General features: G+C 51.2%; 2 protein-coding genes and 1 long non-coding RNA gene across 11 annotated transcripts in view; 1 reads left to right on the forward strand and 2 right to left on the reverse strand.

Moving 5' to 3' along the window:
* Nucleotides 1–26264, reverse strand: part of LOC110072486 (ATCAY kinesin light chain interacting caytaxin) — a 39535-nt gene that overhangs the window by 13113 nt on the left and 158 nt on the right. For 2 of the 7 annotated variants that reach the window (XM_078379508.1, XM_072978013.2), the window contains exon 1: nucleotides 949–2618. The exons of 3 other annotated variants lie outside the window; for them this stretch is intronic. The gene's annotated coding sequence lies outside the window, so the exon portion shown is untranslated. Of the gene's footprint in view, nucleotides 1–944; nucleotides 2619–26264 lie in introns of those variants that run through there. 2 more of the 7 variants (XM_072978016.2, XM_072978012.2) reach the window with 1 other exon arrangement.
* On the reverse strand, nucleotides 3926–26236 carry LOC140701676 (inactive serine/threonine-protein kinase PLK5-like). 3 transcript variants are annotated; one of them, XM_078379513.1, is made up of 6 exons: nucleotides 25041–26236; nucleotides 24486–24615; nucleotides 23556–23643; nucleotides 22649–22776; nucleotides 18414–18534; nucleotides 3926–17947 (listed from the first exon to the last, which is right to left on the reverse strand). In XM_078379513.1, the coding sequence occupies exons 1-4, from the start codon at nucleotides 25134–25136 to the stop codon at nucleotides 22773–22775; spliced, it is 318 nt and encodes a 105-aa protein (XP_078235639.1). In that variant the 5' UTR covers nucleotides 25137–26236; the 3' UTR covers nucleotides 3926–17947; nucleotides 18414–18534; nucleotides 22649–22772. The 3 variants fall into 3 exon arrangements, with proteins under 3 accessions (XP_078235639.1, XP_078235637.1, XP_078235638.1); XM_078379511.1 differs by lacking the exon at nucleotides 18414–18534; XM_078379512.1 differs by having other exon boundaries at nucleotides 3926–18534.
* Nucleotides 18530–21911, forward strand: LOC140701677 (uncharacterized). The gene is made up of 2 exons (XR_012080589.2): nucleotides 18530–18907; nucleotides 19267–21911. It is a non-coding gene; the product is annotated as an uncharacterized LOC140701677 (long non-coding RNA).

Raw genomic sequence — 26264 nt, forward strand, 5'->3', positions numbered from 1 at the left:
AGCAGTTGATTTCTTCCCCTACCTACTATTTTGCCTTTATGGCTAAAAAAAAAAGCTCCCACGTCAGAAAGGTTTTCTGCTTATTTGACATTGGAAGGATCTCAGGGTTTGGCCCCCAACAATCTTAAGAGAAATGGGGTTTTTCCAACCTGGCGGCTGCCCTAAATTGTAGACAATCCTGGGCCCTCAACTGCCAAAGGACTTGATTGGATGGAAAAGCACCTTCTGGCGCGCCTCAAAGCAGCCCCTGATTCTGAACCTTGAGGACTGGAACCCTGCTTTTGTCTTTTGAAAGGGAAGGGCCTGAGCTCCACAGCCACAGGATCGACCCCCTTGCATCTCCACCGGAGGCAGCAACAAACGCCTCCTGGGCACCCCAAGGGTGACCCACGGTCTCTCTGCCCTCCTAGGTGAAGCGGTGGGCTCGATGGCCGTGGGGCGTGTGGCTCATCGGTGGTAGGAAGATGCTACCCGAATGCTCGACCATGAGTGCCACCTCCTAGCTGCAGAAGCACAGCCTCACAGCACACCAAGATTTCTTTAAAAACCACCCCCATGCCGGAGGCACCAGGCGTGCACATTCTTTCTCTGTCTTGCCGCATGAAAACCAAGATGCCGGCTTCCGATTGCACCGAGAGCTGTGAAGCCTTAGCGCTCCCTCCGGCGAGAAGACAGCTGTGAGGTCTTCTTCCCTCTCGGTGCTCATGTTCCCCCCAAGCCTCCGGCTTCTGTGGGTTTTGCTGGGAATCCCTGACCCTTTCCCCCACCATCCGTGCCTGCTGGAATCCTTCCCCATTCCCCACCCAGGTATCCCGAAATCCTGGGCCCACACCTCGGCCGCGTCTAATCCTGCCGCTTTCCCTCCCAGCCGTGCCGGCATAACATAAGGGCCCCACCACCACCGCCACCCCCAGCCGCACCATGATCCCTGTCTGTACCCATACCTACTGCATCCGTGTGCCTTTTCCCCCCACGGTTACTGCCTTTAATCAGAGGTTTCTGTTGCAGTCTGAGAGAGATGCATCCCTTGTTCTTGGCTCTTCCGCGGATCTGTCAGCACTGGGCTCCGGCTGCTGCATGTGCCTTCATCAGAAAACGCTGCTTTCTTCTTCTCTCCCCCCCCCCCCGTCACTCAACACACACCTTGTTCTCCCCCCCTTTCTCTTCCCCCTCCCTTGGAATAAAAGGATGCTTCGCTAAGTCTCTATCCCTCTAGTCTCGCATGGCTTCCATGCACAGTGGCTCTGCTCTTGATGCTTTCTATTTTATTTTTTTTGCTGCTGCTGCTGCTGCTGCTGCTGGCTGCAAGCGGTCTAAAGCTTAAACCCACTTAAGACCGTTTAATTGCTTGGCTTTTGTGTACCAGGGCGGGCAGGCGGAGGAGTGAGGGGATGTGTGGGTGGGAGCTATCCAGAGCTGTTAATTTTTTTTTTTTTTAATGAGAGAGACAGAGAGATGTGCAAGCGCAGTCACCGAAAGCATCCGGCCCAGGAAGCGTCTGGAGGAAGGATATACGATTGTATGCGTCGATAGCATCCTTTTACAAAAAACACCCCATCCGTTTGGAATGATCCGTCCTGCTTTTCTTCCGTGTCACCCTGTGCAGGCGCGCACTCGAACCGGCACACATTTTTCCATCGCGATGGGTCCCTCGAATATACAGAGGGCAGTGGCTACCATTGCATTTTCGCCTGCCAGGCATCAAGGAGAAGGGCTTCCGATTCCAATGAATGTGGGCCCTGTTGGAATAAATAGGATTTGGCCCTCCACTCTGCCAATGTAAGACCCATGGGTTTCAGGGGGCTCTACTGCTGTAGGAGCCAGGATCTGACTTAAGGCTAGGACTTTTGAATAGGTGGCTGCAAAAAAGACCTATGTTGTTTTAGAGTGCATTGATAGATGTCTAGTCTGCAAATCAAATCAAATCAAATAAATTTATTTTCATTGTAAGTATATACATAGTATACCCATACAGCGAAATTCACACAGACACCCAGAGACCAGACCCACCTGCACACACATAAGAAATCCCCCAAAATCCCACGAGGTACTAGCTTCCCTCTGTTCGGCACTGGTTAGGCCACCTCTGGGGTACTTCCTATCTTTTCTCAATCCCCTACTCAGCTCCCTCTGCACCCTCTTTCATGTGCTTATTTAAAATATTTTTACCCTGCCTTTCTCCTCAAAAGGACCCCAGGCTTGGTTTTCTGGTCTACATCCAGCTGAATCTAAGACAGTGGTTCCCAGCCTTGGGTCCCCAGATGTTCTTGGGCTGCAGCTCCCGAAAATCCTGACCAATGCCGCAAGCAGTGAAGGATTCTGGGACTTGTAGTCCAAGAACACCTGAGGACCCAAGGTTGGGATCCATTGATCAAGGGTGTCCAAAAGGGGACACAGAACACCAGGTGAGTTCTCACCACGTCAAAACAAAGTAGTTCCCTCAGATCCCTTGATGTGGACACCAAGCTTGACACCACCTTCCAGTCCATGGGCGTTCCTCTTTATGTCGCTACTGCATTGCACAGTCAGTTGTTGAAGGCCTTACGTTCTGGAATCATCTGAGTCAGTTTAGAGAAGATTCAAGAAATGTATGGGCACTGGGGCAGGGGCTAAATTGGTCGCACGGGGGGGACCAGATTCCTGGGCAACTCCCACACCCACACACCCCGTGGGTATGCTTTGGGTCCTTGTTGTGCTTTCCACGCCAACGCCTTGAGCCTCCATGGTCTCTCCACTCCCGCCCTTCTTTCCAGGCATGCCACCGTATTTTGGGGCCCTGGTTCTCCCCGCCAGCCATGGCAAAGGCATCCCAGCTCCTGTGGGGTGCTGCCCCCCCAAGCGAGACTCCCGCCTGGTTTTGCTATATGCGCCCCTGGAGGCTGGGAGGGGAGCGAGCGAGAGCTGTCCATAACAGGAGGGGACCTTTTTAGAGTTTCGCTTGAGGGCTTCGGACTGACTCCGCTTGCTGGGACGGCGCGGAGGGGGCCAAGAAGCAAGCCCCCTCCCCAAATGACTGGGACCCACATAGCCACTATGTGCACATGGGCAGGAAACCAGCGGCCTGCCTGTTGGCCCCATCGCCTGGCTCTCCCATCATTTGGCTGGACTACAGCTCCCATCGTCGCTCGCCAGCAAAGGGGGGGCTGTGAGGCATTTTCTGGGACCCCCCCCGGGGCTGTGCATGTACAGGTGTCTCTCCTGGTGGGCAGGGGCCGAGGGGGCCTGGTTGCACGGAGGAGGCTGCTTTGGCCACCAGATTCCCCCCCCCATCCGGCTGTAGCTCTGAGCCATCCCTGTCGGTGGGGAGGCCGACTGGGGATGATGGGAGCTGCCGTGCAACACCGTCCGAGGTTCCCGGTTGCCTAGAACTGCCCGCCTCCCTTTTGCTCCTTTCCCAGACTGCAGGCGTCTGGGCTTAGCTTCGCTGAGCCGGGAGGACAACCTGATGCTCTCCTAAGAAGGATCCAGGAGCCAGAGGGGCCTGGACCCCTCCCCCCGTTCTCTCTCTCTCTCTACAAGCTGACCCCCCCCAACTGCCCCACAAGGGCCGTTTCCCAGCCCCAAAACCCCTTGTGCTCAAATGCTCAGCGGAACACAAGCACTTCTGCATGGCGAGCCCCATCGCTTCCCGGTGGGTGCATTTTCTGGCTCCTGGATGAAGGCATCTCCCTTTTCAAACCCTTCCTTCCTTCCTTAGCTTCTTCATCCCTTCCTCCCTCCCATCATTAGCCTTCCTTCCTTCTTCCGACCGATCGACTGACTGACGGACCTATCACAGACTCTCTCCCTCACGTAGGCTCCACTGAACCCGTTCTGCTCCAGACCAAGAATGCCAATGGGATCATGAGGGACAGAAACCTGACTGTGCTCACCAGTGGGTGGGGGTGGGGGCAGGGCTGCCAGATGAACAACACACCAGCCTGGATAAAAATGCAAAACATTTTACTCGAAGGTTGTACAAAAGTTTCCAGTCCCAAAAAATGGATATGTTATAAATCATTGAAAAAAGACGCAAGACGTTTGGCATGCATTTCCACAGTAATAAAACAAAAGGGACGTGGTGGCACAAAAGGGACGTGGTGGCACTGCAGGCTAAACTGCAGAAGCCTGTGCTGCAGGGTCAAAAGACCAAGCAGTCGTAAGATCGAATCCACGCGACGGAGTGAGCTCCCATCACTTGTCCCAGCTCCCGCCAACCTAGCAGTTCGAAAGCATGCAAATGCGAGTAGATAAATAGGGACCACCTCGGTGGGAAGGTAACAGCGTTCCGTGTCTAAGTCGCAGTGGCCATGTGACCACGGAAGATTGTCTTCAGACAAACGCTGGCTCTATGGCTTGGAAACGGGGATGAGCACCGCCCCCTAGAGTCAAACACGACTGGACAAAAATTGTCAAGGGGAACCTTTACCTTTTTAAAACAAAGGCAGCTTCGAAACGGGAAAGTTGGGATCAGGGAGATGCCCCATCACGGGCCCCCTTTTGGGAGGGGTTGGGGGGAGCCTGGACAGGACCCGTCACCCTTTCTTGTTGGACCAGCAGCTCGTGTCTTGCTTGGGGAAAAAATGACACGTGCCCAAAAGGAACAAAGGTACAACCACCTGCTACAAAAATAGAGTTCTAGTAAGGAGAGGGGCTTGTAGGAAAGCAAACCTCCTCAAGCCGCTTTGAGGGCCTACCAACTTTGGACAGCCGTCCACGAGGGGGTGACCGGGGGACCTCTGCCCAACCGCCTGCTGGCTGGACTTCCCTGTTTTAATCGTCGTTAAGCAAATGGGCTTAAGATGATAAAACCACAAGGTCATTTCATTAAGTATAAAGCTATGCGTGTTTCCAAAGTAATATGTAGTAGTTCTGGGTCGGGGGGGGTGAGCCCAACCAGATCTCCCAGTTAAAATCCAGTGGGTCCCAGTGTCTGCTGCTCGACAGCCCATGGGCCTCTGGAGGTGGGGGGGAAAGGGAAAGGAGGGAAGACCAAAACCTACTCCCCCCTCAAAAAAACCAGCCTTCCCCCCAGAGCAGGAGGACACCTGCCACTCCTTTCCTTGGTCAGGATCCCTGCGTGGCAAAGCCGAAGGAAAGCAGAGGGTCCCGAGAGAGAGAGAGAGAGAGAGAAGGAGAGAGCATGTGTGTGTGGCTACAGACCTTCCTGGTGTTCTTTCTCTCCAAATACTGTACAACCTTCAGCTACTTGTTTTAAAAATAAAGACTTTGGAGGGGGGGGGAGAGGAAGAGAGAAAGTTACATTTTCGGAGGAGGAGGTGGCCCGGAAGGGCAAAAGCTCACCCCCTGTCCCATGGCCCCCTCCCTTCCCTTTCCTCAGGAGGGGCTGGCTCAGCTTTTGCAGAAGTCTCCCCCCCCCCGCACAAACTATTAGAGAGGTTTCGCCGATGGACCTCTTCGCCCAGCTTAAAACGTTGCGTGCTGGAGGGGAGGCGCCGGGGAGAAAGGTTAAGACCACAAACGCCTTCCGCAAGGGTGACGGGGGTTGGACTTCATCCGGGAGCTGGACCTCATGGTCACAAGGAGGGCTTCAGGCGGGCGGGCGGGGATTTGCAGCCCCTGTGATACGCTTTGGCAATCAAGTCCAGAAAAAGGAATGGCGGATGAGATTCTGAATCATAGACGAGAGTGGGATCGCAGACATCCTTCCAGATGTTTCCAGCAGGTCACCTGCCCGGGGGAGCCAAGGTTTCCTTCGCTTCCAAATGCTCCTGCAGAGGACGGGACTGGAAAATGCAAGGGAGCTGAGGCTCCCCCACCTGTTGCAAAAACCCCAAAAGTGGAGTGTGCTGCCGGCGCCGGTGCTGCTGCCGGCCCTGCTACTCCCGGTCCCGATCCCGATCCTGATCCTGCTGGAGAAGCTGCCCGAGAGCTCTTCAGCTTCCACCCGCTTCCGCTTCCCCCGGGACAAGCCTGCGACCGAAGTGCTGCTGGAGGAGGAGGTGGCCCGCAAGACTGTGATGCACGGCCGGGGGGGGGGGCTCGGGAAAGCTTCAGCCTCCAGGAGGGGTGGAAAAGCTGGGAAGTGAAGATGGGCCGCCCCGCCCGGGGCCACGAGAGCCGTGGCCACCCCAGGAGGGCCAGGGGTGTGTGTGTGTGTCCCAGGCCCATGCCGTGAGCAAGGCCTGCTTCGTCTGGCTGCCCCCAGGGCGCACCAACCTCTCCTCCTCCCCTTCCAGCAGTTTCCAGTAGGCCTCGATCTCCATGTGGAGGAGCAGCTTGATTGACATCCAGCAGCTCCTGGTACTCCATCATCTGCTGCTGCATCTGGTCCGCATCTCAGTCATCTTCCGCTCTTTGACATCCAGCATCCTCCGGAACTTCTCACGCTCACCGGCCATCAGCATTTCCAGCTCCTGGATCCGCTCCTCTGCGGTGCTCGCCTAGAGAGAGAGAAAGCGCTAAGCGGGGGCCGAGAAAGGCGTTGAGGCAGCCAAAGGGCCCTCGGGGCCACCTGTCCCAAGGAAAGACGGGCTGGAGGAAAGACCGTGGGGGCCCTTCCTTCTGGGAAACCCCCACCCCGCTGCTCAAACTGGAGGGCCCCCTCGAGGGTGAGGGCCCCCCTCCACTGTCTTCCCCAAATTTCTACCTTCCATTTTCATCTCCTTTGTCCTCCTTTGTCCTCTCCTTCAGCCCCACACAAGTCCTCAGGGAAGAGTCCTAAAATACAAGCCTTAGTTTTCAGGGAGAGTGTAACCCCATGCAGTGCAGGATTAATCTCTATTCTCTGGTCTGGGGAAACAAGGAAGGTAATTGTGTGAGAAGAGAGGTTTGGACCATCTCCCTGCTGAGGAAGATTCCTGTGACAGTTTGTCGTTGGCCATGTTGGCCCTGCAGAAGTTGTTGTTGACAAACCCGTTAATGCTGTTAATCAATTTCTATTCCAAAGAACTCAACTCCTCCATTCCCCCCCCCGGGTCAAAAATCAAGGAACTGTCATACCCTAGTGACGAACCCTGTCGCATCTGCTCTGTGGATCTCTGTACTTCTACTGCATCACACAAAGGAATTTGACCAGAAATTTAAAACTTTACAAGATTCCTGGTGAAAAGAATGTGAACAACTGCTCTTCCAGGTGTAGGGATTTACCTTACAAAATATCTACAGGGTCCTTTGGCATTACTGAACATGCGCATAGGCAAACACACATACAATCATGCACACACGCGCACACCCAAAATAACTCTTTTTGAAAACCAGAATTAGAATTCTAGCCACTTTGGGAAGAAGGAGGTGGACTTTGCAACTTATAGATAGCCTCGTGCAGCAAAAATTGAGCCCAGGGGCAACAGATGTTGCTCACCCCTGCTGTACATAGATGTTATATTTCAATTATTCAAGAGAATTATGCTCCTCATAAGAGTTTCCTTAAACTGCTGTTGTGCTACACAAAACTTTAATTTGCTAAAACCCAGTCTGTGTCTAAAATATAGAAAATTAGACACATTTTTCTCCCTCTCTCTGCACACGCGGGGAAATAGTAAAACCGCACAAGAAGCTAAGAGGAGCCCTGCTGGATTAGGCCAAGGGCCCATCTCAGTCCAGCATCCTGGATCTCTCAGTGGCCCCACCAGATGCCTCTGGGAGCAAAGAGACAACTAGACACCTGTCTCCTGATCCCCCTCTCCTGCATCTGGAATTTGGAGGGACCTTCCTTTTAAGCCTGGAGATTGTACATCCTCATCATTATGGCTTGTCACCTGTGATAGACTTTTCCTCCATGAATCTGTCCAACCCCCTTTTCAAGGCATCTAGGCTAGATGCCATCACCCCATCTGGTGGCAAGGAGTTCCGCAGACTAACCACACACTGAGTCAATAAACATTTTCTTTTGTCTGTCCTCACTCTCCCAACACTCCATTGGAGTGGAGGTCCCCTGGTTTTGCCTGAGAGGGAAAAGAGCTTCCCTCTATCCGCTTTATCCATCCGCTGCAGAATTTGATACCTCTCCATCACGTCCCCCCTCAGGCGCCTTTCCTCTAGACTCAAGAGCCCCACACACTGTAGCCTTTCCTCCTCAGGGAGGTGCCCCAGCTCAGTCATCGTTTGAGTCGCTCTCTTCTGCACTTTTCCACCTATAGGCTTTTGCACCTTTCTCTAAAGCCTATAGGTTTTAGAGATATTCAGTGATACCCTGTGTAGTGTGATTAAGAGAGGGACAGACTGGGACTCCAGAGTCCTGCGTTCCAATTCCCATTCAGGCGTGGAAACTCACTGAGGGTGTGGAACCGGTAAAACCACTCCTTAGATATGACTGCCTTGAAAGGCCCATTAGAGTCAGCTTGAATGGCACATAACGCACATGTAAAGCGAAGATGAACTTGAGAATAACTCTCAGATTCTCTGACCCCTTCCAAAAAAAAAGTTTTTACCATCAAGCAACAGTAATAGTAATAAAGCTTTTTCTGTAGCACAAGCAAGAGAGGGCTGCCACCCTGGGATGTGAATTGATCTCTGAACAGTGCCACAATCATTAATCCCTCCCCATTCCAGGTTCTGTAGAAAAGTCGGAGGCAACAGGAAAAGAGGAAAACCAAATGTGAGATGGATTGACACCATCAGAGAACCCACGGGGTTGAGTTTGCAGCAGCTGTGCAGGGCTGTTGAGCACAGCGCATTTCAGAGATCAGGTCACCCTAAACCAGGGGCGACGTTGATAGCATGTAACAACAACAGAAGCTTAAAATTCACTAGGAGTGGAAATGGTAAAATCACTCTTTAAAAACGTATACTTCCTTTGAAAACCTAGTTGCTGTAAGTTAATTTTGCATAATTAATTAATCACCAACAGGCTTCTGACCTTTTTTCTCCAAAGTTCAGGTGTTTATTTATTTCAAAAAATAGAAGTATCCATTTTTCTAAACTCTGGCACTTACGGCAAACCTGGAGCATGGGTTTCTTTTTTTAAATTTTTAACCCATCTTTCCCCCTGCAGAGAGGCCCTGAATATATGGCCTTCATTAATAGTGTGAAGGAGTGAAGGCTAGTGTGCCATCCTCTACCGATCATATCCCTGAGGAAAACCGCAGATGCGTGGAAGGGATACTGGTGGAGATAGGACAGGAGGAGGTGGAATGCAAAGAGTCACTGGAGGTGTGTCTAGCTGACGAAGGGGGGGAGGAGTTGGACTTAATTATCTGGGAGTATCCTCGCAATCAACGTGGGGGGACGGAGGGTGATCCGTCCCACTCTCTCTTTATTCTGTCCACAACGCGAGGGGGACTGGGCGTGACACCCATGCTGTGGGACAGTCTGTGCCGTGAGGAGCACACACACCCTGTGGCCTATGACCGATCGGGAACGGTTTGGACCGGCCCCTCTATAAGAAGTGATTTGATGACTCCTGATGTAAACGTCCGTAGTTACCGGATCTTACCAGAGTTATTAGATCCATTTGAAGCTGTCGAATTAAGTTTGTTGGATAATAAAAAGACTCATGTTGAACATTCAGAGCCGCCTCCGTCTATTCTTCCTGCGCAAACTCAGGGTTCGCCTCCTGCAGAAAACGAACCTGTCCACAAATAGTAAATCTTACTAGTGCATCTCCTCACAACCAATTACCAAGCAAGATCAAGCTGATTTGGAGAATGGGAACACATGGCAGTCAGAAAAAAAAGAGGCAGTCTTTTCCTTCTCAGGAGAACTCTCTTCTAATTATGGGTTACCTGTAAGGTCTAGTTTTCTCTTTAGCGTTCCCTAGCATTGGAGAGGTGAAATTATCCTTAGTTCAGCCCCCTGCCAGGGTCTCTGTAGCAAACAAATGGTAGGTATGTTGAGCTGGAATAGAACGACAGAGGCATCTAGTCCACCCCCACCAATCTGGTTAGGCCCTCGTTCCCCACACACATGATCAACAGCATCGTGTGGATCCTGTCTTCCAGACCAGTCAAATCGGGTGGCATGCAAGATTTTTTTACAAAATAAGTAAATACACCACATGTGAAAAGGTTTGTTATCTCCCTCAGGCGACCCCTCCATGGCGGCGTGAAATGACAACGGACGCGTCTTTTTAAATTTAACATCAGAACTTTTACTTTCTCCAACATCCACCTGCACTTCTTCAAACAATAACAATGGTTCCAACACCGGCAACTGGCCGTCATTAACAACATTCAAACTTTGATTAATGTCCCATTGAGTCAGTGGTGTGGCCCCCCACGGGGTTCCTTGGGCGCCATCCAAGGGCTTGGGACTCTCCTCACAGCACAGATTGTTCCACAACATCGATGACGGATCCATCCTCTATCATCTGGACCCTCAGGTAGAGATGCTGCTGCACTTTCCCTAGCCCGTATTAGTTCGACCTCCCTTGGGGCCACAATCACGTCCCACTCCCGAACAGTTATTCTTTGGGGTATCCCTTGAGGATCAGGAGGGTTAGGCAATAAACTGCCCACCTTTAGATTCGGAAAGTCCTTCACCAATCCTTGAAATTGGACTTTCTCGAATGCTCTCCATCTTTCCTCTCTTTTTCTCTCCTCATAGGCCTTTACCACCGAACTGAACCACACGACCCCTTCCTCATCCTTATATTCCTCCCCAACTGTCACTTCTGACTCCTCCCACTCCCCCTCGGCCAAACACACCTCTATCTTCCTCTCCCCCTCTCCTTCTGTTAACTCTTTTTTCTCTTCTTCGCCACTTTCATTGTTAGCCTGTTGTTTCTTTCCGTTGTTACAGTATTGTCTTTTATTTTTATTTCTGCGGACTGCTCACTTCTACTTTCTAACCCTTCACACCACAGTGGTAGCCTTCAAGGAAATGTGTCATTAGATTTCGTAGCCGGGGCGTTGCCCCAGGGTGGCGAAATTTGGAGGGTGCCAACATTTGCTGTTAGAAGGGTGCAGACCTGCCCCTTAGCATTTGCTGTGAGAAGCCCCGAACCTTTAAGCCACAGATCAAGAGAGACTTGGGCTCCAAAATTGCTCCTCATGGCTACAACCATGAACTTTGTTTCTAAGGGCGGATTGCTTGGCCTTCCTTCCTTCCTTCCTTCCTTCCTTCCTTCCTTCCTTCCTTCCTTTTTGTTTCTGCAGCATTTTGAAGCCATAGGACAGGACCTGTCTGCCGGGGAATTCTCACCTGCGGGCCCTTGTGGGTTCAAAGCGCTTCTGCACCAAGGAAAGGTGGCTGGGATCTTTGCCTGCTGGGCAGGTGGCCCGTGGCTCCCTGGGGTGGGTGGCGGTGGCTGAGGTGACCTCGCAGTCCCTGAGGTTGACATCAGGGCTTTGTGATCCTCAAGGCAAGCTTGGGAGACCAGCTGGCAATTTTTGCAAGTGTTGTGAGAACCACCGGCTCCTGGAAAGCCGAGAAAGCCAGCTCTCCCAGAGCCTTTGTTCGAGGTCGGGGGGGGGGGCAACACGGGCAAGACCGCTCCCCTCAAGGAGAAAGCAGCTTGGCACTACAGCGAGGGAGGCCGGTGGCCCAGAGCATGTCACCACAAACCTTAGTGGACTACCGGTGTGGGAGATGTTGCCTCGAATTGGGGCAGTTGAGCATGTCCGCCGGCCGGATGCCCCTGGCGATGCAAGGAGCTGGGCCAGCGGGCCTGGCCTGGGTCGGAGAGGGACGCGAACCCCAGGAGCTTCTTCATGGAAGGCCAGTACATCCCCAGCAGCCTGACCCTGAACGATTCGTTAAAGCCGGTGATGAAATATTTGGCTCTGGCCTCGAGGAGGAATGGGCACAGGGGTCTCCTCTAAGGAGGGATTCCCTCCAAGCACCTGGAAATTGTCCTTCTCAGCAAGCGACTGGTGCCGGACAGTGTGACCCGTCTCAGCCCCTGAGGAAGCTCATCCACAGACAAGTGCCCAGCCTCAAGGACACATGGACTCAAATGGAACTGGCTCCCTTCTTTCACCCGAGCCCATCTTCAAAGGTCGAGGTGTGGAGGGTGGCTCCGGAGACTCGGGCCCGATCTGTTCTCTCGCCAGCAGGCCTCGGCTCGGTTCTTCAGCTCGAGTGGAAAGGGAGCTGTAGGCCTGTTTTGCACCCAGAGAACGAATCGGAATATCTGTGCACTTTTCCATCAAGGGAGGGAGGCAGCAAGCAAGCAAGCGGCCCGTCTCCGCGGGGTCCCGGGCTGCCTCTCTGGAGTGCCCTCCCTCCGGAGGCAGAGCAGAGAAGGAGCTCCCTCCGAACCACACTGGACTGACGACAGGCCAGCTGCTGCCCATCCGGAAACCGAATCGGAGTACCGCTGCCTCCTTCATCAACAGGTGGAAGCAGCAGTAGCCGCCCGGAAGGGCTCCCTCTCTCAGGGGAGGAGAATGGCCTCAGCGGGCCTCTTTTCCCGCCCAGACAGAAGAGAGGCGAGACTCCTTCCCAACCGGGCTCAAGCTGACCCCTCCCTCAGGGATCCCTCCTTCAAGGTGATTCTGGGAATTGCCACCCCACATTAGCTCTCTTCCCCCCCCCCCCCCGGTTTCTGAGAAGGCGTTCGGGTGTGCTTATGATATAAAACTAGTTTATGAAGTTCTAAGTTCACAATATACTGTAGTAATAAAGATGATTTTTACAAAATGGAGGATTTTACAAAATGGAGTTTGGGCAGTTTAGACTAATAAGGGCCTATGTTGTGTTGGCGTCGTGTGATAGGCCGAATGTGAGCCCTCCGCCGTGACCGGATTGGTCAGAGGGACAGAGAGGGAAAATATGTGTGGGGTATATAAGTTGTTGTTTGTGTGTTGTAACAGCAGAGACCATACTTGCCGAGGTGTGCTCTCTCCATGGCTGCAGACATGAAAATAAATCTGCTTGCTGTAATCTTGGAGTGAATATTTTCATATCTCTTAGAAACCATGAATCCCCAAAATTTTAACCCATTTCTAACCCCCTACTTCCCCTCCCGCAGTATCAAACCACCAAATGCATAAGGTAGAGTTGCCGGCTGATCTGAAAAAGCGCCTCCCTGTCTTGCTTCTCTGCTTTTAGCAGCACTTTGATTTTCACAAACCAGCAAAGGATGCTTTTCATAGCATGTAGAGAAAAATTCCTACTGCCTCCTGTTTCTGCAGATGATATGGCTGTGAATGTCCAACAGCTAATATGTGTGTGGGGGGGGGGACGAGTGACCAATGTATGCAGAGCCTTCATGGTGGTGTACAGGTCTTTTTTTATTCTTACATTCTAGGATGAATAATAATAATAATAATAATAATAATAATAATAATAATAATAATAATAATAATAATAATAATAATAATAATAATAATAATAATAATAATAATAATAATAATAATAATAATAATAATAATAATAATAATTCTTTCTCCTTTGGAAGAGAGTATCCACAAGGGATCAGTTTGAAGCTACCCCTCTGTACCCTGGATGCCCCCAAACCTATATTTTGCATAATCTCTAGTTCCCCCTAGTGGCCAGTTTTGTTAATACACCTTGGAAACATGTATTTCTGTTTTTTTAAATTTTTATATTTTTGTGCAACAGATCACAGGCACCACATGTACTGATCCCGTGGATATGGGGGTCCTACATATTCGTTATTTCTAATTATTTATTGCTGTTGATTGTGAATTATTATTATTATTTTACTGCCTCTGTTGCATTCCTGAATGATTCTTCGCCCAAAGATGCAGATAAAATGTCTCAGTATCCATTTTTAGTCTCCTTTGTACTGCTACTATTGCTACTATTATTATTATGTTTTCAGTAGAGTCATTGCACTTGTCCTAACCATGAACACAGAATATTTACAGGATGCTGCCCTGAATATGGAATTCACCTTGAGTCTTTGCTTTCTTTCTCCCCCTTTCCTTTCCTTTTTTAAAAACCCAAGTTTCTAGTCCTTATGGTTGTTGCCAAGAGATTCTGAAAAGGGTGCGGGTGATTGTGATTTGATCTTAGGAGCGGCACCAAGTGGCTGATTACGATTTCTAATCAGGCAAGGGGAAGGGAACGGGTTAGGTAGCCCACACCGCATTTTGGCAGAATAAGGAATGGAAAGGAGTAATCATGGCAAAATAGAGTAACCCCACCCACCCCACGCGGTGCAGGTCAGATTAATTTGGGATGCTGCGGAATTGGCCACGAACATGAAATGCGGTCTCGGCTGCTCAGATAAGCCCTGAGCGGACTGGCAGATTTAGTACAGGTTGTCATTGTGTCAGCCTTTTTTGCTGCAGCTTCACACCCTTGCCACCTTTGGGTTTCATTTGCCGCAGCCAGGCGCAGCAAGAGACAAGCTTTTGTCTGGCTCCCACCTTTGCCCATGGCTGAGGAACAAGATCTCAAATGTCTTAGGTCATCACCCAAAAATGGGCCGTATCCTGTTGGTCAATGCAGAGCAGAAGTGGAATCACACGGAAGGATCCCTCCCACCCTGGCAGAGCCCCTGTCGCTTGGCCGGTGGTGTGCTTGCTCTTATAACCAGCGTGAGAACAGGCACATGATTTGGTGCCATATGTGATTCCCCTTCTATTCTATGTTCAGGCATCAGGTTGTCTCGGGGCTGAGCTCAGAACAAATTTGCTGGTCCTGGCACCATCAGACTCATCTTCTGTCCCTAAGAGGCCATGAGAGCGCCAGCGCCAGAGGAGAACACGTAGCAAGTAGCCCCAGGCATGAAGAGGCCTCCTCTCGCACCCAAGACCCAGGTGGCCTCTTCCTCCGTTGCCGCATCCTGCTCCTTCTCAGTAAGCTTGGGGGTGCGAGCTATCATTCCTTACAGTCAGGATTTTATCTTTGCACCGAAAATTAAAAAAAGGAAAACCCAAAGCAAAACAAGGAAACAAAAACCAGTTGACTACAGTCCTGGTGCCTTGGGGGGGGGGCATCTGGATGAGACCGCCTGGTATCCTGATACAGTGTTTTAGTGGTGCAGGGGGAATAGAGCTAGAATCTCAGCACGGCCATGGAGCTATGCCTGGGTGGAGAAAGCAGCCATGTCGGTGGAATGTGCCAAGATTCACTGAATATTCTGGGATGCGTCACTCTCCTGCCTTCCCACAGAGGTCAAGAAGGTGCCCCCTTTCCCCCCCTGTCCTTGTTACTATTTCGTGACTATTTTCTCTGAATTTCAGGGTAAGATGGGGGGATGCGCGTGGGGGGGGGTGTAGAATGACAGTGAGCAATGTTATTTAGGAACCCCAATGAACATTTCTAGCTACAGTGGGGTCTTGACTTAAGAACGGCTTGAGTTAAGAACATTTTGACTTAAGAACCACTCTCATAGGAAAATATTGACTTGACTTACATACTTAGATTTGAGTTAAGAACTAAAAAAAACCACGTGGGAGGCAGGGAAAGTGCAAAATTTGAACTTTCAGTTAACTGTTGGCCAGTGAAAAGGGTGCCTGTCTGCTTCCTCACTCCTCCCAGCGTTTAGAGGGTGGATTGGGAGACAGTCTTCGGACTGCCTGGTACTGTACTGCCTGGACTGTATTTTCCCTGCCTTCCCTGAACCTTTCTTGACCTAAGAAAAAAAAGAAACAAAATATCCCCCTCTAGTGGTCGAAGGCAGAATCGCAGCTTCCCATTAGTTTCTATGGACGGAAAAGAGCAGATACAGATCAAATGGTTTTCAATGCATTCCTATGGGAAATGCAGATTTGACCTGAGAACGTTTTGACTTGAGAACTGCCTTCCAATACGGATTAAGTTCTCAAGTCAAGACCCCACTGTATCCTGATTTTCTTGTTTCACATCTTGCTAATTTTCTTACCCAAAAAATCCTATCTTGGCAGAGGTGTCGAAAAGAAAAATGTCTTTATCAAGGCTGTACAAATCCTATGTTTATACATTCAGAAAGCTCCGGTACAAAAATAAATGGTTTTATTTTCATGTTTGCAGCCATGGAGAGAGAGCACACCTCGGCAAGTATGGTCTCTGCCGTTACAACGCACAAACAACAACTTTTATACCCGACGCATAATTTCCCTCTCTATCCCTCTGACCAATCCGGTCACGGTGGAGGACTTACATTCTGCAGAATTCCTCACCACCCCCTTGGATGTTACAGGGGTCTGGGCAAGGGAAGGTACCTCTAAAAACTGAATTTTGGGGTAAAGCATCCCCTTACTTAGACCAGGAACAACCTGTATTCTCTACCATACCGTGTGTTACCCAGGGCCTTGTTTGAGTTCCTCATAGAAAGGTAGACTCGGGAGGGAACCTGAGAGGTCAGCCAGTCTGACCCGCTGCCAAAGTTGGCATCCACCACTCAAACGTCCTCAACAGCTGCCCCCCCATCTTTGGTTTAAAAACCTCCAACGGAGGAGAGCCCACCACCTTCCGAGGGAGAGTGCTCCACTGTGAAACAGCTTTGGCCATCAGAAAGTTCTTTCTAAGGTTTAGTCACCATCTCCTTCCTTGTGCTTTGAACCCATTGGTTTGCGGAGGGACGAGGTGAGAAGTGTTGGGTTCAGGCAATGAGCCGGCTGATGGGCTTTGTGGTGATCACCAGATAATGGATAGCAAAGAGTCTCTTAGCAATAGATTAAAGAAGTCAGCCACACACACACACAGATGGATGTCTGCCAGCAGTACTCCTGGTGGGCGACTCAGCAAGGAAGCAGAATGAGAAGTCTTCTCCGTCTGTGACGTTCTGCCCTTGGTCTCTCCTGTCCGTCTCTTCTGCCCTGCCCCCAGGAGGCTGCTCTTTTATAACATTACAAGGTCACAGGTAGTGACAGCATTACAGATAGTAGACAGGGTTCAGATAGGACAATGGTTACATCATGTTATTAGGGTTGGCCTGGAGAAAGGCAATTAAACAAGCCCTCTGATTGGCCTAAGGGAAGGCCTCTATAGCAAGCTCTCTATGATAATGAGAAAGAGGAGGAATGGTGGCAGTTCCTCCCCTCAGAATCAGCCACAGGGTGCTAGGAGAGTTTTCCCTCACTAGAACACCCATGTGGCTTAGCAACCTTGGGAATGGTACCCCCACAGAGAAGCTCTGTCTTCCCGGGAGCAGCCCTTCAGACACCGGGCAGTGGCTCTCAGGGCGCCTTTCAATCTTTTCTTATGATCACCAACCGTTGATTTATTCATTAAATTTATAATCAATTTCTATCTCCAGCCGTTCCTGGTAGGGCTGGGTTCCCCGACCTGTGACCCCCCCCTCCCTTAGCCACCCTTGCAAAAGTCACTAAATAGAGCTGGGGCACCTCTTGTCACTTCTGCCTGACCTCTGGGTGCCCCCCCACGTTTTTTCTTTCAGGACAGCATCCCATTTGCCGTGATTGGGAGCAACAAAGTGGTGGGAGGTGAAAAGCAGGTGAATTCGTGGCAGGCTCTACCAGTGGGCCGTCGTGGAAGGTAACTCTGGGAATTTCCACCGTGACTTGTGTGTCTCTGGGCCATGCCCTACCTATCACTCAGAGACCCAGATGTGTGTGTGTATCATTTTGTTTTCCCTTCCTCCATGCGCCTCAAAGGCAATGTGCTCACCACCTCTGTCTGCACAACAGCCCTCTGAGGGTGGTGAAGCTGAGAGAGTGCAACTGGCCCAGTAAGGAGGTCCGTGGTCAAGTGGGATGTTTGAATACAGATTATTTTTCTGTTCCCTCTTGCACCCATATTTCTCTGTGCTGCAAATAGCTATGCCAATCTGGCTGGCATGGGTGGAGGATTCAGGATTCGACCCCCCTTTAAAAAAAAATTAAAAACACCATCACATTCACAGATTTGTTTAACTGTGGGATGCAAAAAACGAAAAAAGTGGAATGTAGGAGAGAAAATGGAATAAACAAATTAGGCAGGCCAAATGTTGGGGGAAACCTTTCCACATTAATACTTGATTCAGAGGTATACTGCCCCTGAACATTGCAGGTTCTGTTAAGCCTTCTTTCAAAACAGCCGTTATCTCCCCCTCCGCCATCGATTCCATCTGTTTATCCTTCTTGGTGGGCTTATGTGGCTGCTCCTCGTCCCGGCTCACAGTGACTTTGTCAAGCTGCGCACCATGCTGGTGTGGACCCACATGCAGGACCTGAAATACGTGATGCGGGAGACGCATTACGAGAACTATCGGGCCCAGTGCATCCAAAGTATGATGCGGATGGCAGTCAAAGAGCAGAACCGCAAGTAAGTTGGTGGCTGTGAGATTCGTGTGTATGTGTGTGTAACTGCAGAGAGAGGGGAGCTGGTTCCGTGGTAACTGGCGTGGCCAGAAAATGTGGATGTCATATGCTCCCCCCCCACCTCCTGTAATACTGTTCTATCACCCTTCCAAACAAAATAAATTATACCCGTGCAAGCCCTTGTTTCCTTGACCTCTGCTTGTTTTGGCAGAGAGCCGGTTTGCCGAGACATTTTTGGGAAGGAGGGAACCCAAGATAAAGGAAGGAGAGTTGAGGTTTGCTGGTGGTCAAACTAGGCACCCCAATAGCAACGCTATGGGGTGGCAGGAAGATCATAGAGAATGGATTATCTCCATTCTCTTTCTGTATATATACCGTATAGAGAGTGAGAGTAACCCAGCTCCTCCTGCTGGCTCTGGCAGCGATTCTCAAGGTCCACCTGCAGGAGGGTCTCCTTCTCCAACTGCTTCTTGACCACCGCATGGGCCTCTTCTGACTGGGAGGGGGGGAAGGAGGGTCAAGGGTCATGTTGGATGGTCAAGCAATCTAGATGTAAATTTCTAAGGGGAAGGGCCTTCAGCACACAAACTAACTTGCTAAAGTGGTTGTTTACATACTGACCAATTAGAGGGAGTTTGTTGTTGTGGGGCTAGGGTAGCTCCACCTCTGTTTCCGGCCCTCCTGGCCATGAGGTGATTGACCTCCATTGTTGCCCACTCTTCTTGCACACGCTTTTCAAGATGTAACACCTCCACGCTGGCTCTCTGAGCCTAGAGATCCTTCAAGCTACGTGGGCGAAGGAGAAGAACATAGTTTTTGCTATTTTTCTCTTTCTGTATCTACCTGAAACCTTCTGAATGCTTATCTACGTGAGTAGAATATAGAATTCTTTCTTTTATACAAAAAGGCCTCCTGAGTGTTATTTTCCTGTTAAGTGCTAGCCTTTGGCGAGGGGCAGGTTGGTTGATTAATCAAAGAGGAACTTCTCTAGCTAATTCTGCCTGACCAGACTGGTACTTCTTGCTGTGCATTTTACTGGAATTGACACGAGTTTCAGTACAAATTCTCCAACAGGTTATGTGGCCCAGAGAAAGTAGAGCCAGCTAAAAAGGAACAGATTAGCTGAGAAGTATGTTTTGGGCTTATTTTAAAAGTGTATGCATCCTTCCCCCCCCCTCTCAGTAAACCAAGCTAGCTGAAGAGATCTTTTTTTTTTTTTTTTCTGCAGTTGCTTGCTTGTTGTTGCGTTGCTAAGAAGGAGGCAGGAACTCAGAATGGCAGACAGGAGTGAAAATTTAGGGAAATTGCCAGCCCTCACCACAGTTAACTTTGAAAGATGGAAACAGAGATTGCTAACAGATTTATCAGCCATGAGACTTAAGGAATGTTTAACTTCAGAGAAGCCCACAGAAGCCAAAGCTCTTGAAAAGTGGGAAGACAAGGATGAGATGGCAAAATCTGTAATTTACCACAATTTAAGCGATGAACAGCTAACCCATGTACAAAATTGCGAAACAGCAAAACAAATGATTGAGAAGTTAGAGGACTTCTTTGGAATTACATCCCATCGATCGCAAATAGCCCTGATTAAAGATTTAACAAGGATGCGGCTAACTAACAAGAAAGATGGCTATAAACACATATCTGAATTTCTTAATTTAACTGACAAATTACATGCAACTGGTTTTCAAATGTCTGATGCAACCAAGAAAGGATTTTTATTAGCATCCCTAGGGGAGCCTTTTGAACCTTTTTGCTTAGCTGTAACCCTGCGAAGGCTGAATTTTGAGGAATCTGTTAATGCTCTGAAGGATGAATGCATTGATCACAGTTCAACTTCTCAAGATGCTTCTGGATCAAATTACCTGTTTCAGAACAGGAGCCACAGAAAGGCTCCGCCCCACGACCAATCACGTAACAGTTGCTGGTCCTGTGGGAGGCCAGGACATAAATCAAAGGACTGTGACCGCCCACAGAGAGGCTTCAGCCAATAGGAGCTCTCACCAGGTTGAACAAAGAGCTAACAAGGGAAAGAATGTCTCTAGTCACAAGGGAGACAGAGCCACAGGGAAACAGAATAGAGAGATCAAACAGAGAGCATTCGTCGCCTACCAGGCTACGCCAAGCTACCAGAAAGATAAAGGCTCATGGATTATTGACAGTGGTTGCTCACAACATGCTTCCAATGATAAAACATTTTTTAAAATTTTTGATTCATCAGCCAATGGACAAATTAAGATGGCTGATGGGAACTGTGTAGAAATCCAAGGTAAGGGGTCTGGTGTTCTAGTGTGTCCAGTACAGGATGAGATCTATGCAAGCACTGTGAACGAAGTAATGTTTGTTCCAAATCTAGATTGTAAAAAAAGTGTTTCTGCTCTGACAAAACAAGGCTTTCAAGTACTTTTTGATGGTGAAAAATGCACTGTTGAAAAGGACAATGAAATATATTTGGAAGCTTATGAATCTAATGGTATTTTTAAAGTACGTCTTTTAGATGAACAGGTGCAAATCAACGCAGCCCAGATGATGCAAGAAGAGGTGGACAGCCTGGACCTATAGCACCGCAGATTTGCACACAGAGACACGAATGCAATCCTGGAACTGCACAACAAGAACTTCGCCAAAGGAATTGAGATAAAGCCATGTGACACTAACAGGACAACCAGGTGCGTGAATTGTCTTACAGAAAAAAGGGTCAGACTCTCATTTCACTCAAGTACTGAACAAAGAAGCACAAAAGTGTTATAATTAATCCACACTGACATATGTGGGCCTATTAATGTGCCATCAATGGGAAACAACAGATACATTCTAATATTTCTGGATGACTTTTCAAGGTACTGTGTCACCTACCTACTGAAGGACAAGAGTGAGACCCATGAACATCTAAGAAAATATGTGGCTATGGTAAGCAACAAATTTGGAAGAAAACCTCAGGCGTTCCAGTCAGACAATGGTGGTGAGTACATCTCGAACCGCACACAGACATTCTTTGAAGAGGAAGGCATTTTACACAGAAGGACAGTTCCATATACTCCAGAACAAAATGGAGTGGCTGAGAGAAAACTGAGGTCTCTTCTAGAGATGACTATGTGCATGCTTTCAGATGCAGAGCTACCCAGCCGGATGTGAGGTGCCACGATAATGACTGCTACGTACCTTCAAAACAGATTACCCACAAAAAGCATCACGGAAACACCCTTTGAACTTTGGCATGGTAGAGTCCCAAACATTTCACACATTAGAGTCTTTGGAAGCATTGCATACGTTCCCAAGGAGAAGAGACACAAACTGGACTCTAGAACTGAACAAACAATTCTTATTGGGTATGCTTCCAGTGTCAAGGGGTACAGAGTTATGAACCTGAGAACTGGTGAAGTTAACGCAAGACATGTGGTTTACTTTGATGAACATAGGAAGGCTGACGAGAGGAACTGTGCTAGACAACTCTGATGAACAGAATCAATACAGTCAACTTCTCCTAGACATACCTATCCCAATGCCCTCACAAACCGAACCAGAGGAAGAGTAGGATGAGGACGAGATGAGGAATGAGAGCAGTACACCAGAAGAAGGGGATACAGATGGAGCAGTTAGAGGGAGTTTGTTGTTGCAGGGCTAGGGTAGCTCCACCTCTGTTTCTGGCCCTCCTGGCCATGAGGTGATTGACCTCCATTGTTGCCCACTCTTCTTGCACACGCTTTTGAAAATGTAACACTTCCACGCTGGCTCTCTGAGCCTAGAGATCCTTCAAGCCACGTGGGCGAAGGAGAAGAACATCGTTTTTGCTATTTTTCTCTCTGTATCTACCTGAAACCTGAATGCTTATCTACGGGAGTAGAATATAGAATTCTTTCTTTTATACAAAAAGGCCTCCTGAGTGTTTTTTTCCTTTTAAGTGCTAGCCTTTGGCGAGGGGGCAGGTTGGTTGATTAATCAAAGGGGAACTTCTCTAGCTAATTCTGCCTGACCAGACTGGCACTTCTTGCTATGCGTTTTACTGGAATTCACATGAGTTTCAGTACAAATTCTCCAACAGGGCAGAGGGAAGGCAGCAGCGGGAGTGGAGAGCAGCTGCCCCAAAGGCTCTTCCGCTGGAGCCAGCCGTCCCCCAGGCCACTGCGTAAGAGAGAAGCTCCTCCCAGCAGCACCAGCAACTCTTAACTTTGTCCAGCTCGGTGGACAGCTCAGCCGAGAGAGGAAGAGGCCGCAAGGGCGGCTCCTCAGGGAAGGGACCCGATCCCTCTCCCAGGAGATCCTGCAACCCCCAAACTGATCTAGAGGCTCTCCTCAGGATAGGCATGCGTCCATTCGCCTTGCAGCTCGATTCAACCCCTTTCTGCACTTTTAAGGAAGTGTCCCCACCATCCAGGGAGGAAAGGTAACCGGGTGAGGTGCTAGGCTACCCGGCCAGCTCCCAGGATCGGAGTCCCACCACCACCCACCCCCTGCAGCCCACACAAGGGGCAGGAGGTTCTCGCCCCCACGGGTCCTTCCCAGTCAGCCTTCCTGGCCCACTTTCACCTAGGGGACCCCGACCCAAGAAACATGGCTGCGACATCCCTCAGACCCCTCTCGATCGTCTGGGAAGGCGCCCTTCCTCCTACCTCTTGCTCAGCTCGGCCTGCAGCTTCCCGATTTCAATCTGGAGCTTTGCCCGCTCCCGGGCGGTCTCGTCCAGGACCCGCCGGGCATCCGCCAGCTCAGACTCGTACAGGGCCTTGATGCCCGTCACCTGCAGGGAAAAACGAAGAGAGAGCTGAAGCCCCCAAGCCAGGGCCGGGCCGCTTCAGGCTCTGCCTACCCCCCCCCCCAAAGGCACCGATGGCTTCGACGGCTGCGGCAACTCCACCACTAAAGACATTAGAAACCAACAGCAGTGACTCTGAAGACATTTGGAGAGGCTCAAAAAGGGCCAGCAAAGATCACCGCCAGGGTTGCCAAAGCCCAAGAAGGCAGGCCCAGGGTTCACAGCCTGACCCTTGGCTGGCGAGGGGCAAATGGGCACAGAGGTCCTTCTGCTACAAACCTGAAGGACTGGAGACGGGGGGGGAGTACACAGTAAGCAACACGCCTGGAGGTTGGGTTGGGGGGTAGACGAGACACCCGTGGAATGACCCCAGGTCCCGGGCAGGGCCGTGTACCTGGTGGTGGGGAGGAGGAAGAGGAAGGTGAAGCTCAGTTCCCCCCCCCCAAAAAAACCCCCACTACCCCCCTGCCCTGAGGCTGTGCCTTCTTCCCGATCCGGAGGGAGCGTCCGGCTCCTCTTCTCGCTCACGTGGTGCACCCCAGAACCCAGATGTCCAGCTGGAAGGAGTGGCCCTTCTTGGTGATGACCTTGGGGGTCAGGTAGTTGGGGGGTCCCACAGACCACTTTGGGGAGAAGGGAGAACCAGCGCCGTCACACCAGCCCGCACCCCTCCAAGGAGAAAAGCTTGGCAAGAGTGTGTCTTTCCACTCTGGGAGGGCAAAAGCGGCTTTCCATTCCCCCACCGCGCTCCCCAAAAGGCTCACCCTCGCTTCCGGCCGGCCTGCTCGGCCCACATGGCCAGACCCAGGTCCCCGATCTTCACCTGCATGTTCTTGGTGACAAAGAAGTTGCCTGGAACAGGGGGGGGGAAGGTCAGAGAGAGAGAGAAAAGCCATGGTTAGGGAAGTGTTGGGGGTATATTTAGGGGGGCAGGTGGGTGGACCGTGGCCCCCTCCCACACCCTAAGCAGCCCTTCATCCTTCTGGAACCCCAGCAGACCCTCAGGCCGCTGCCACGTCTTCCGCCACCAGAGCCCTGGGACTCCTGTTTCCGTCCAGCTGAGAAGAGGACCGGCTACGCCGTCACACCAAGCCACGACAACCCAAGCCACTGGATGGAGGCCCCAGAATAGAGGCGTGAGGTCACCCTGCAGGCATTTACTTTGCCCCAAGACAGGCGTCAGGTGTGTATTTTTAACCACCACCACCCCAAGGCTGCCTTGGCCCTTGCAGGTCCCAGGGCCGAGGCCGAGCCTTGAGGGGGGGTGAGCAGTGGGTAGCTGCAGCCGGCCAGCCTGTCCTCCTCCCCATCACCCACTTGCCTGCGGAGGAGGCCAGAGGCTCGGGGGAGCCAAGTGGCCCAGATGGCCACGGGAGCCCACCTGGCCTTCAGGGCTGCTCCCCCCGCACATGCGTGGTCCTTCGTTCAGGCAGATGTTCACAGGGGTGCTCCCTGGCTGCCCCAAACCCCCTCGGGCAGAAGGGGCTTTCTCCCTCCTTTCTGTTTCCGGCAGCAAGGTCAACCCGGTGCCGGCTGGTGGGTTGCCACAGCCGACTGCCCGGCTGGAAGAGATGCCCCTGCATTCCCCCTCACCCCCCTGGGCACTGCCCCCCTCCACGTCCCCACATCTGCCAGCTCTCCTCCCGAATCCTGACCCCCCCGCCCCCTCTTCCCCAGGGTTCTCAGCCACTTACTCAGCTTGAGGTCCCGGTGGATGATGCCCTGGCGGTGAAGGGACTGAAAGCCAACAAGGACCTGCTTCAGGTAGAACCGGACCTCGGGTTCCGCCAGCCTCTTCCGGGCTTTCAAGATATGGGCCAAGGACTGGGACGGGGGGGGGGGGAAAGAGCAAAGCAAAGAGGAAGATGGCAGGGAGGCTTAGCTGTTGCCTGCCCCCCCCCCCAGAAAGGACGTCCCCCACCCCAGCGTCAACCCAGGGAGTCCAGAACATAAGAGAACAAAGGAGACCACGGTAGCTGAATGTCTGCCTGCATCCTGCTTTGGCAGGAGAAACCACACCTGTTGAACAGTCTGCATTTTCCCCACAGGGGGGGAAACACCCGAAGCCAGCCCCTCTCCTCAAGGGCCAGAAGAGTTCCTGGGGAGGGGAGGACACCGGGGCCTCCCGATGTTTGCCTCGTACTTCAAGCAAAAGGAAACCATTCGGCACAGATCGGGATTTGCCCACCTCTGGGCCAAGCCCGCGGGTCTCGGCCCCCGACACCGTCCCTCCTTCCTGACCCTCCTACCTTCCGGCTGCAATACTCCAGGACCAAGTAGGTTTTCTCATCAGCAAAATGCCGGTGAAACCGCACGACATGGCGATGTTTGAGCTGGCGGTGCATTTTGGTCTAGCGCTCCACCAGCTCGTGAAGGAGACCGGGGCATGGGGGAGAGGAAACCCTCCCTCCGCAGGGTGGCTTCCCCTGGTACCCATAGCGTTGTATGGAAAGGACTGGCAGGAAGCTTATGTCACTGTTGGGGTCGGTCTGTAGGAGAAAAAGGGAGCCATCGATGTGAGAAGAAAACCCCACATACATTAAAAGGTTGAAACTTGACGCTGCCAATGGGCATTCACGCTGGCCTTCCGACGCCTTGTAGAGTTGAGCAGTTGATTTCTTCCCCTACCTAATATTTTGCCTTTATGGCTAAAAAAAAAAGCTCCCACGTCAGAAAGGTTTTCTGCTTATTTGACATCGGAAGGATCTCAGGGTTTGGCCCCCAACAATCTTAAGAGAAATGGGGTTTTTCCAACCTGGCGGCTGCCCTAAATTGTGGACAATCCTGGGCCCTCAACTGCCAAAGGACTTGATTGGATGGAAAAGCACCTTCTGGCGTGCCTCAAAGCAGCCCCTGATTCTGAACCTTGAGGACTGGAACCCTGCTTTTGTCTTTTGAAAGGGAAGGGCCTGAGCTCCACAGCCGTAGGATCAACCCCCTCGCATCTCCACCACAGACAGGAGCAAATGCCTGCTGAGCACCCCAAGGGTGACCCACGGTCTCTCTGCCCTCCTAGGTGAAGCAGTGGGCTCGATGGCCGTGGGGCGTGTGGCTCATTGGTGGCAGGAAGATGCTACCTGAATGCTCGACCATGAGTGCCACCTCCTAGCTGCAGAAGCACAGCCTTGCGGCACACCAAGATTTCTTTAAAAACCACCCCATGCCGGAGGCACCAGGCGTGCGCCTTCCTTCTCTGTCTTGCCACATGAAAACCAAGATGCCGGCTTCCGATTGCACCGAGAGCTGTGAAGCCTTAGCGCTCCCTCCGGCGAGAAGACAGCCGTGAGGTCTTCTTCCCTCTCGGTGCTCATGTTCCCCCCAAGCCTCCGGCTTCTGTGGGTTTTGCTGTGGGAATCCCTGACCCTTTCCCCCACCATCCGTGCCTGCTGGAATCCTTCCCCATTCCCCACCCAGGTATCCCAAAATCCTGGGCCCACCCTTCAGCCGCGGCTAATCCTGCCGCCTTCCCTTCC

The sequence above is a fragment of the Pogona vitticeps genome, chromosome 7 (assembly GCF_051106095.1).
Source record: "Pogona vitticeps strain Pit_001003342236 chromosome 7, PviZW2.1, whole genome shotgun sequence".
NCBI lineage: Eukaryota > Metazoa > Chordata > Lepidosauria > Squamata > Agamidae > Pogona > Pogona vitticeps.